The sequence below is a fragment of the Lontra canadensis genome, unplaced genomic scaffold (genome assembly GCF_010015895.1).
Source record: "Lontra canadensis isolate GAN:19392208 unplaced genomic scaffold, GSC_riverotter_1.0 scaffold2, whole genome shotgun sequence".
Taxonomy (NCBI): domain Eukaryota; kingdom Metazoa; phylum Chordata; class Mammalia; order Carnivora; family Mustelidae; genus Lontra; species Lontra canadensis.
Genome location: NW_022630996.1, coordinates 47,212,295 through 47,224,960, shown reverse-complemented (window position 1 = coordinate 47,224,960; position 12,666 = coordinate 47,212,295). Strand labels below are relative to the sequence as shown.

General features: G+C 36.2%; 1 protein-coding gene across 1 annotated transcript in view; it reads right to left on the bottom strand.

Annotated features, from left to right (window-relative positions):
• Nucleotides 1-4,965: 4,965 nt before the first annotated feature.
• Nucleotides 4,966-12,666, bottom strand: part of MACC1 (MET transcriptional regulator MACC1) — a 56,006-nt gene continuing 48,305 nt past the window's right edge. The window contains exon 5 of the mRNA XM_032873596.1: nucleotides 4,966-5,245. Coding sequence (XP_032729487.1) covers nucleotides 5,033-5,245 — 213 coding nt within the window. The 3' untranslated portion in view covers nucleotides 4,966-5,032. The remainder of the gene's footprint in view (nucleotides 5,246-12,666) is intronic.

The window sequence follows — 12,666 nt, the reverse complement described above, 5'->3', positions numbered from 1 at the left end:
GGAAATGATGGCAGAGGATGAGCTATAATACATAATGTTTAAGTGAATTGGCCAGTTCATCACCCTTCTCAGAGTCTCCTTCCCTTTAAATGTGAAACTACTCATTGGAAAGAGAACATCTGGCTACCTTATTTAACAAGTGCCTATAATCATACTCTAATTTTACAATGAAAGTGAGACATATAGATGGTTCATGGTTCCCAGGACCCTGGGATCATGACCTGAGCTGAAGGCAGAGGCTTTAACCCACTGAGCCACCCAGGCACCCTGCAAAATCATCTTAACACTGTTTTATAGTGACACCGAAATTAATAATTTCAATTATTAATTACTAATCTCAAATTATTAACCTATTTTACCTCAAATGTTATGTTTTAAACAAGATGCAGAGTACTCAATTATTTCAATTAGCTTTCCAACCAAAATTATCATTTTGAAATAATAAGGTTTGCATTAATTCACTGTGAAAAGTTCACTGAATATAAATAAATGGAGCTACCATATAACGTAATTTTTGAGGTTTTTTTTTAAATTTAGAAATGATTTCTCTGATGGAACGACACAAGTTTTTCTGGCTTAACAAAGATTCTTTCATTTCTAGGAAAGGAAGGAAACCGTAGTTCAGTGGTTCTCAAAGTGGGGTCCCTGGATCAGCAGCATCTGCATCACATGGGAACTTAGCAGAAATGCAGCTTATTGGGTACCACCACAGACCTGCTAAATCAGGAATTTGGGGGTGGGGCCCAACAATCTGTGTTCCAGCCAGCCCTCCAGGGGATTTTGCTGCTGCTGAAATTGGAGACTTCCTGCAGGAGAGATTGCCTGGTCTAAGGCCTTGCAGGGAGATTGGAGCGTGTCTGGCAGTGTGCTTTGGGTCACTGCTCTTAAAGCTGCTGCTGCCCTCCTAAGCAACCCTCCTACACCATTGTCTAGTCGATTTGAAGAGTTGGGTAGTTTGCAACTGTTCAAAACAGTACACATTGCAAAGCATTTTCACTAGGTTCTGTAAGTAATCGTGTGAAGTGCGGTAAAGTGCTTAGAATGTTCGTGTGTATGTGCTATGTGTGCTTTGCCTCACACAGAGGGGATATTATTTTGATGTAGATGATTAGTATTATTAGTCTTAGTTCATATTCTCTTCCTGCATAGCCAAACAAATAAAAAAGACCATGAAATATCCTACTCATTAAATACTCACTGACATTTAAACCCATGGGGAACTTTTGAGGTTACCTAGTTCAAGCCCTTTGTTTTATGGGTGGGAAAACCAAAGCCCAGGGAGGCTGGGCGACAGGTCAAAGGTCTCTTAGGACGTAACAAACAAAGATTTAAGCCACAGCTCTCCACTCTAGACTCCTGTTTTGCAGAGGAAGCCATTCTTGTTGTATTCACTACTACAAGAGCAGAGCTTGCTCTGGGATTCTCTGCTTTGGCGTTACAAATTATTATCCAGTACTGATTCCCCATCCTCACTCCCTCATATATGAACTGACACTATAATTCAGAATTGCAGAGCTGTTATATTTAAAACCTTCTGGATTACATAAGCCTAGATATACATAAAGAGAAAGTCAATGTAAAAAATATATGCAGAAGCCACAAATCTGCACATTTAGTGAAATCTTGATGCTGAATAGGAGATAAACACCAGATGCTACCTATGTGCAAATTCAGTTTCCTGTGTGCATATAATTACTTTTTATTTTGTGTTGTAGACAAATAAATATGCATGCAAGAAACCAACATTCAACAATCATCTTATTCTGAAGAATGCCTTTGCATTACCTGTACCTAGCATAATGCTAATATATGATCTTTGGAACTTCACTAACTAAGGTATACAGCAGTACATGGGAAACAACTTCATACGGAAGAGGGGAAAATTATGTGGGAATGAGAAGAAAAAAATATCTATTTTAATTAGAAAAACCTCTAGTCACATAATTTTTCAATATTCTTTTTCTTTATATTGTCTCAAACATTCCTTAGACATTAAAAAAATTACAGAAAATATAATTGACAGCAGCATCGTATGAAAATTCAAGTTCTGAACCTTCTAATTATAGCATAGTATGATTTGAATGTACTCTATGGTATTTCCTTTTTCCTTCTATTGTATGTTCATGTCACATATTCAAACCTGTTTATTGGCAGTGACATTTCTTAGACCAATGCCATCCATTCATGTAGCAAATGCTGCTCCTTCCAGAAGTCGAGTCATCCTCAAGGTCAAAACTTCATATGGTATTTCCTACATTACAGGACATGAAAGCGTGCTGTAACCATTACTGGTATGAACTGTTAATCATCTGCTCTCACCTGCACCTCCTTAATTGGCCTTCATAGTAAGGCTTTAACAGAGGAAGTGGAGAATTTGTGGCTTCCATAGAAAAACTGTGACACTACAAGCTGAGCACTGAACTAAAATCTCGTCCTAATGCATCATTAGAGAAAAAGCCTGAGGTACTGAAAGAACTATATGATATTTCCAATTCCAAAATGCTTAAAGAAGTTTTAGATTAATAGCTTTTGATGTTTTTAATGATGTCAAGGATGGGATTTAAGTGCCTTATTAATTCCCTTGATTTGCTGCCAAATATTAAAGGCAATTCGTGATTACTGAGTTAATCTTTCCTGATTATGAAATCCATTATACAAAGAAAAATATAAAATTCAGAAAAGTAGAAATGATTTATAAAAATATTAGAATATATTTATAAGAACAGAATGTTTGGACATGGGTTTAAAATTTCTCTGGAAGGATTTGTTGCAAGACTGTAAGATATCTTTGTATACATTAATATCTAAGCCATTGCTTCATCCTAGAGTTGGACCTCATGTTTTTCATTTTTTAAACTCTTTAAACTTCCCAGCCACAGTCACAATCCATGATGCGCTGTAAACCTGAAGTGATTTGTTTAATCTTACTACCCTATCAGCTAACAGGGTCTCTGTTTTCTCAGATCTTGGAGCCTGGAAAAACCCAGTTATTCATTCTGCACTATCGCTTCCCGAAATTCTCTGGTTTGCTGACATGTTAATAAGATTCCAAGAATGTTCTAAAGAAAGCAAAATCACCACTAAAAATGATTGTGTCCTGAACTTACACACTGTTGTTTTCCCCCCCCCCCTCTCTGCATTTATTTTCAACTAAAATAAATTCTGTCCTTGAATGTGTGCATAACTCCCTGGGCAGGCTATGTTCTCTTATTATCAGATATAAATATTGAAAACCTTAAAGATTGTTCTTAAACCTAATTCAAATTACCTTTGCCAGCATAACAAATACCCCAGGGTAGGTGTATTAAAAGCTCTAAAAAGATTCTGCTTTTACTTTTTAGCCAAATGGACATGTTTTATTCAGGATCCCCAAACAAAATCCTTATTCAGCTCATCATATTACCATTGAGGGTGTGTCTTTCCTTCCTTCATTCTTTCTCCCTTTTAGGCCTGTCCTACTGGCTCCCTGCATCTCCTAAGCCCCAACTTCTGCCTGAGGACCTACCTCTTCCACCCTCCCAGACCAGAAGCAGTGCCTGATCCTCCTTAGGGCTCATCATTTCTTTCCAAGGGCAAACATGCCTGATTCTTCGGATTCCCGTGATGACCCTCCATATATCTCTCAGCCTGTCCCTTGTAGTTTTTATTACAGATCCAATTTTACCTTTAACCGTATGTTTTAAATTTTTGTCTCTCTCCATCACTTGGCAGTACTGAAGTCAGGAATCATGTTGTTTCTTCTATTGTAAATCCCAAGCATCTATGTGCCTGCCTCAAAGTAGGTACACACATTCCATCTCTTGATTAAGTGACAATAAATGAATGACTGTCCAAAACACATCAATGCTGGCAGATGGCCAAAGGATTTAACATATGAGCAAGCACAAAACATCTTTTTGTGAACTCTACCAGCAGTTAGCATTTGTACTGGCCTAAATTCCTGGGTAGTCTCTGTTTTCCAAAAGCTTTATGAAATGCTCTGGTAAACACACACACACACACACACACACACACACACGCGTGATTACATGAGCATTCACACACAGAGATATCAGTGTTTTTGGTGGTTAAGACTGCTACACTCAACAGTGATAAATCAGTTTCCTAAAAACTAATTCTTCCCGATAAAAGTCCCTGAGATTTAAAGAACTACTCCACACTATGATCTTGAAAAAAAGTCCAAGTTTGGCAGGATTAGCTCTGTCCCAAAATGCTGGAAAAAGATGGTGAAAACTATAGTCTGTGAATACAGACAATAGATTTCTGAGGATAAATCATATTTCCTTCTGGCAGTCTTTCAAAAGATGGTAGAAAAATACAGCAAGCTTCCCTTAAAATGAAGTAGCTACTCTGTCCCTATAAGTTTTAATATGCACTTTTAATTTTTACTATTTTGCTATGTACTATGTTTTTTAGAAAGATAAATAAAACCAGGTTTGCAGACAGAAAACTTACTTCACATTGCCAAATAGCCCTGAGTGTCCTCTCTAAGTCCTTAGTCTCTTCAGATAAAAAATGGGAAGAATGTTAGCACACTCCACTGAGAAATAAAAGAGATCAAATATAGAAAGCTTATAGCCCTGTGCCTGTCCACAGAATATGTGTTTGCTTCTCCTCTCTCTTGACCTCCCTACTGGTAAAACTCCAGTGTTTACCCTGGGAGCCTCTAGTTTATCTGGGTATCTGTGTAATTATGTTAACAGTCATTTGTTTTCACTTAAATAAATGAAAAATAACTTTGAAAGTGACAGAGGGCTTTATTTTCCTTTGCAACAACAGAACAGCTTAATGTTTGCATTTGAAACATGTATAAAAATACATATTTGATTATAAAACCTATCTTTGAATTTTGTGTTAGGCTGTGCTTTCACCAGGGAAAACATACTTTTTCAAACTTGAAAAAAATAAGTAACACTTTTCTGAGATTCTTTTCACACACGCGCATGCGCGCGCGTGCACACACACACACACACACACACACTCATTTTCCCCCTACCATTCTCCCTTCCTCCCCGGAACATACCCTTCATTTTTATACTTCATCAGAAGTTGAGAATGCAGTTGCTCTCAAAAACTCTAAGGAATGTATTAGTATTAAAGCTCCAGTTAAGTCTCGCCACTGTTTGGTCACAGGGTTTTTCATTCTGTCCAAAGCTGATTGAAGATCTTGTAACACGTCTCTGTAGCTGTTTCCATAGTGAGCACCCCAAGTATAGAGAAAATCATAGGCAGGCTTCCACATCATCTACAAAGAAAAAAAAAATTAGACTGGAGTAGGGTGGAAGTAAAGCAGAGAAGAAGATAGATGCTTTTTAAAAAAGAAGTTTTAAAAGCCTCTTAAGACATAAAAAAAAAAAAAAAGGAATACCAATTATGTGTGGATTTACTTAATGTCATGAAAAATGTTTTAGTAAGTATGACTTCCCTCGTATATCCCTTGTTTCTAAACCTGGAGGTTTTTAAAATAATGACTATAAGTAGGGCCCCTTTTTTTTCTTGATCCATTACCTTGATCTGAATATAAAATTCCTTGCACAATTTTCTGATAACATTGAGATGTTACTGAGATAAATTTCTCACTCTCTGAGAGCCTCTTAAGGTAAAAGTAATGACTCTTTTATTGTAATAGTATCTGCGGTGAGCTTTATGACACCACATATCAGAGAAGGAACTATATGGTGTATTTAATTCTTTAAGTAAGTCATTTTATTTGAGCAAGTCTATAAACAAGGAAAAATGTACCTTCATGATCAAGTCAAAAGGAAAGCAAAAATACAGTTCTCTAATTAAAAAGAAAATAATTTAATGAATCAATTTATGACCAAAAGAAAGATCAATATTGAATACTTATTTATGCTTTCCCTGAGCACCTACCCGTGCCAATGACATCATTGTTTCCATAGAAATAAATGCACGTCAAAGAGGAACTTCATGTTCAAGCATGTATGTAATGGTAACCAAGGCAACCAGGCTCAGGGAGAATAAAGACAAAGGCTGAACAAACAAGACAAATTGTAGAACACACACACACACAGAAACACAACCAGCTTAAAATAAATTTTCTCTAAGAAAATGAAAAAATGAACCATGCACTTATAATTGGAATATTTGTAATATAAGTTTTATTTGGGTTCACTAAACTCATTCATTTGTGATTTTATCACTTGCAAAATGCAGGAACACAGACTATGAGCTTAATATTATGCAGAGCTGCCCTCTTAAAATAGAGCCTCTATTAACAGTAATATCACATGAAGTAGGGCCTTGGGATATAATTTTTTACCCTGCTTTGATAGCCTCATATACTCTACAATTGAAATTAAAAGAATGAAAGACCTAAATAAGAAGTTTTGTTGTATTTCAATTCAATCTACATAAGAGGCTAGGCATTGAACCCAAAAGACAGTTTGATGTTATTTGTCCAAATTGGCATTCCTGAGAAACCACAAATAGTCATAGCTTCACCTCTCTCAATGAAGATACTTGGATTGATACCGAATGGAAAATTGATTACCAAAGTTATACCATGTCCGGTGGTCACAGCGCATCATTCCAAATGGTCTCAGATTTTTTTATGTAAGATTTACCCTCTCCAATCAGGCTTATAAAGAACTGTATCTTCTATCACTGATAGACTGTGAATGAGGTGTTCTTTCATCTATTTTTCTGAACACTCACTTTGAAACCAAACCTTCCAATTACTGGTTACCACGAATAGCTCAGCAATGGAAAATGAGTTGAGGCATATAACAGAGCCGTTTTTTTTTTTTTTTTTTAAGATTTTATTTATTTGACAGACAGAGATTGCAAGCAAGCAGAGAGGCAGGTAGAGAGAGGAGGAAGCAGGCTCCCTGCTGAGCAGAAAGCCTGATGCGGGGCTCGATCCCAGGACCCTGAGATCATGACCTGAGCCTAAGGCAGAGGCTTTAACCCACTGAGCCACCCAGGCGCCCCCAGAGCCTTTTTTTTTTGGCAGATTCAATCTTGTCTGTCACTGCTCAGAGGCAAAGATGCACTAAACAAGCAGATTAATTTGTAGTCAATATATACTAACCCTCAGCAAAAGCTTTGAAACCTGTATTCTATGTTGCATTCATTTAAAATTCCTTGATGCTCAACTAGTTGGCACATTATTTTTCAAGTTGTCAGATGTTGTTTAAAATAATGATGTTTATAGCCAAAGTCTTCTAAGATTTTATGCTAAATCCTTTAGTAAGTGAATGATTAAAAAAAAAAAAAGATGCATTTGAAGATATTTTATAATAAATAGCAACTGGGAACATTTTGGTAGCAAGATGATGGCATATATCACAAAAACAAACAAACAAAAAAAAAAAAACAGATGTCTCTTAAAGAATCACAGTGGGTAATTTTCACGTTGTGCACTCTTCTGTGTGCAGAGTCAGAGTAACTTCATAGAGGCAGCCAAAATGGCTACACTGCCTTCCCCGGCAGAAGAACTCTGCAAACTCTGCATCACACAGCTTGCTGCCGATGGCAGGTTGCTATGAATAGAAAAGCCCTGAGGCATATTCAATCATGCATCAGTCCCTGGGTGTTGTCTGAAGCAGGAAAGGTACCCAGGTGATGCAGGAATTGGAAACTACAGATTCAGAAGAAGTCCAATGATACAGTTATCTACTCACTTATGTGGAGAGCCATATAATGTTCTCACATTTGGCAATTTTAACGATAGAACATTTCAGTCAGCTCTTTCAATTCAGAGAAATTTGGAGTGCTTTCTGAGCCTGGACCCTAAGTAAGACATCTGAAAGTGTAAAAGGACTTCCCAGGACTACTCTGAATTAGTCAGAAAAGCAAGGAGGCATATTGCTTCAACTCACTGGGGAGTCTCTGGAGTCTAATCCATAAGCTACATAGAAATGGGTACAACAGCTCTGGGCTGAAAACACTAGGGCAATGGTAAATTTCATGATTTATACTACAACGAGTATATATTGCATTCCATTTTTGTTTCTCTTTGCAGCAAACTAAACCTGAATATCCCTTTAGTGTAAATTTGATCTGATACATAAAACATCATTCATGACTCTCAATAGAGATAACAGAGAAAGACTATTGTAGCACAAACACAATGAATATATTCAAAGTGCGCTGTTGTTCATTAATTAATTATATCACTTATTAAATCAAGAAATTTTGAGCAGTTACCTCTACAAAGAATTTTGTTACAGAAAGGAATAAAATGATGAGTGTGGCATGGCTGGATTTTAGAAGCTCTTAGCATAGAAGGGAGAGAAATATTTGTGCAAACACTGGCCCAATGTATGATTAGACAGGATGTGGTCACTACTAACAGTTAAGAAAAACTCAAAAAATTACTTTCATATTTTCATTTAGTGTAATAAAAAATAGTTCCATTGATTGAGAAGCTTTATGGTATAATAGAAATAAAGACAGGTTTTGGTGTCAGAGTTCTGGGTTGACCTCTGAGTTACATTCCCTGTTGGATGGGTCAATTTGAGTAAATTAATCCAAGTATCTGAGCTTTGTATTTTGCACTCTATAAAATATAGATAATAATTTCCAGGTTTATGTCCAAAGCACCTCCTGAAATGTCTGGTGTATAGTTTGCATTTAACACTTTTTAATAGGATATGAATGGGTAATTTGGGGATAAGAGAAAGATTAGGAATCTAGCTTTAGCCTTACTGCATATGAGGTAAAGGAGGGAGTATCTCTAGCTTCAGTAAGACATTAGACTAGAGATACGACCTCCAGGGAGCAGCCAAGAGTTAAAGTGATGATGAAAGCATGAATGGAGGAAAATGCCAGGGAAGAAAATGAAGGGATGGAAAATTTAACCCTCAATTAAGTCTACAGTTAGGGATCACGAATAAGAAATAGAAGAAATAAAAAGATGAAGAGAACCTGGTATCAGAGTAACAGAAAATGAAGTAGGGTACTTTATGGTGCAAAAGTCAAGGACTGATAGCATCCCAGAAAAGACATTCAGCTCACAGAAGCTTCTTAGAGCCTGTTGTTCACATAACCTCCCAACTGCAAGTTCAGTGACATCACATGGAGAGGTCATAATCATCAGTGTTAGTTTTTACACCATGCCTTACAAAGCATGACAAAAATCCAGCTTCCACCAATGCAATAAATAATAAGCTGTCCTTTGTGGCATAGCTATGTGATATTTGACTCAAGTCCTTAAATATTTACACTTTTATTTCTTCGGCACTTCGTTCTATGCCATTCTAAGTTCCTTATTCAGCAAGTAAACACGTGCTATCGAAGGCAAAGACAAAAGGGAAAACTTGCATACGTTAATTTAACTACAGACTTCATGAAACTGTGTCCAAAAATACACATTAAAAGCCACAAAGTATTTTTAGCTTTGTAATCATTAAAGAGAAAATGAAGTTACTTTTTTCTGGAAATGTTTGAATGAATAAAATAGGTAGAATAAACAGTTTTCTTTCCAGGATGACCTAAGTCCTCCAAAAGCTGGAAGTGACTCTGGACTGCTTAGATCTCTTCCAGGTTTATGTTATCTTATATCTCTTCAGCTGTTTGAAATAGCTCTTCTGCTGAAATAATTCTCCCGCTTGTGTTCAGTGTCATGAATTAAGGGATGATATGCAAATCTCGGCACTAATGGTTAAACAAATCAAAAGGTGAGCATGCTCCTGAGAGTTTGTTTTTGCTGAATTTTTCTTAACCACAAAACAAATTCTCACAGCTTTCTCATCACTGTTATAGTTACTGGACACACAGGCCTCACTCTGACTCCCTCACTCCTAGATTTTTTTGAAGGTTAACTTCCTGATGTTATGGGTACATCTTTGACTAGGAAACACGAGGCTGAGAAAAGCTTGGAGCTGTTAATTTCTCGGAGGTGTGTTTTGATCTCCCTCTGTAAGCAGCAGCAGCATCAGTAAGCATTTAACCTAGTGAAGGTTAGTAGTTTCCAAAGTCCTGGCATTTGTGTAAAAGAATTATATCTTTGGTTTATCTTCCAGGTATTAAAGGACAAAGAAAAGGGTAAAAGAACAATAAAAGAAGTAGTGAGATGTTAAAAGAAATGAAACAGGAATAGAGATTTAAAGAATAGTTTTCCAAATTTAGAGAGCTTGGTCCCAGAAGCCAATAAGACTCATTAGATAATGCTCTAGATAATGAAATGCAACATGAATAAAAGCAATTCAGATCTGAGCACAGCATTCTATGTCTTTTTTTAGCTTGTAAAACATGAATAGCATAAAGAATGCAATTGGTTAACTACATTTGGATAATTACATTTTGCCACATTAAAAGATTCATAACCCACCTACTTTCCTCGTAAGACTCTAGGAGCAATGTTTCATTTTAAGTATAATTAGCTGAAGAAGTATTAAGGCAAATTTGCCTTATTAACGATTATTGCATGAATAACAATATTCAGTACATCATCTATAATATTCAAGTGGGCATTCTATCACCTGTACTTGGTAACTACCTAAATATTGTTGAAAATGAGGCTATGATTATCTTCAGAAAGAAAGGAGGCTAACATATCACGGGGTCCCTATTTTCTTCAGAAGGGAGATGGTACTTGGTTAAAACTTGATGTAAGATTCTCTTAGAAAAGTCTCTTGCATACATCCAGCTCCATTTTGTCTAGGAATAACCACCTGAATCATCAGGGATTAAACATAAGCCACAGGAAGACAGAGGACACACTCCTTGCCAGTGTATCTACTCAGAACAGTCTAACATCTCAGGAGAACCTACTGGACAAGCCATTCTCACTATGTCACTAACTCACTAACCAGGAAGATAAGTCAGGTCACCTAGCTATAAATCCAGGGTCATTTCATTAAAGTATAGCCACGGATTTATTTCAATGTTAAGCAGATTTACATCTTAATGTATTCAATGTTAAATGCTGATTTACATGTTAGCTGGACTCTGGTTATCCAAAATTCCTTGTTGTTTGTGATCCCTCAAAATAAACCTTGATTAAAAAAATCTAAAAAAAAAAATCTAAAATCTAAATCAAATATTGATGTCTCTAAATTCATTTTAAGATATCTTTATAATATTAACTAATATTTATTAATATGATTATTATTTCTACTTGATTTTCAGTGTGTAATAAGACATATAAGGTAGAATTAAACCAAAGATCATACAAATATGGTAATAAATTCCACTATGATGTGATTTTTTTCTTTCTTTCATTTTCAAAAAATGGAGTATCTTTTGAAATTAAAGATGGCAGCAACAAGCATTATAGTATTGTACAAAATAGACTATGATAATCAAAATATTATGTCACTGTGCCAAATACCTACCACAAACAATGCAGAATTAAGCAATTATTCTACACATTTTACCACTGGTAGATGAATTTCCACATAACACTTTCCCATTTTTTAAGAAATTATAAATGTATCTCTTTCTGTAAAAACCTATCAAACCACACACTTAGGTACCAAGGCTAGAAGGGGACAATGCCACATCCCTGTAAGCAGAATCCAGGACTTGCTGTGTGAGCCAGAAAATCGTAAGAGTTCAAGGACATGCCTTTCATCTTTTGCAAGAGAGATTTTCCAAGGAAAATTAAATGTTGTTAAACTGGTTAAAAAAAAAAAAAAAAAAAAACTGACCAGCCAAGATTTTTTTTTTGTCATTTGTCCCCATGCATTATCATTCTGCCAGTTTCTCAGAAGAGAAACCTTGAAATCATTGCTGACTTTTACCTTACCTATATTCTCTTTTTTTTTTTTAAGATTTTATTTATTTATTTGACGGAGAGGGATCACAAGTAGGCGAGAGGCAGGCAGAGAGAGAGAGAGGAGGAAGCAGGCTCCCTGCCAAACAGAGAGCCCAGTGCAGACTCGATCCCAGGACCCTGAGATCATGACCTGAGGCGAAGGCAGAGGCTTAACCCTCTGAGCCACCCAGGCACCCTTCCCTTACCTATATTCTTTCTACAGTTACTCTCAGCCATATTACTAAAAACTCACTGTACTTTATTTCCTTTTCTAAAATCACTCAGCATCACACAGTTGTCAAATTCACCTCTTAGTCAAAATAATAGATAATATATATTTAGTTATTGCAAAGGGCAAATCGTTGTTCCAAATATTTCATATATATTGTTTCATATACTCCTCCAAATACCTGATGAGCAAGATAGTATTTTTTACCTCATTTTACAATAAAAAAAAATACTTCTAGAAGAGTCCAGTAACTTGCTGAAGTTCTTAGGGCTAATAGATGATACAGTTGGACAAGGAATCCAGACCAGGAATCTTAACCACTTGTTCTGGCAGTCATTAAAGATTCTATCAACTTCAAATATATGTCGCTCTGACCAATATTTCCACCCATATCTTCCAATAATTACTAAAATGTACCTCCCTCCAGTCTGCATATTCTCCTCAGTAGTCTCTAGAAGTCATTGGTATCCAGAAACACTGAAATCCCCTTGCAATCCTTTCCCATTATTCAAATGTTACCCATCCTTCAGGACTAGGATGTGTCTGCTGACAGCTTTTTCCCACTTTGATCTTCTTTTATTTAGTTAATTCTGAAAGGAGTTATCATCTATTATGCAGAGTGTGTAAAACATATCTGGGTCTGGATCCCAGTTCTATACTTAATAACCATGTAATTCTGGATAATTTACATAAATGCATTCACTCTCAGCAT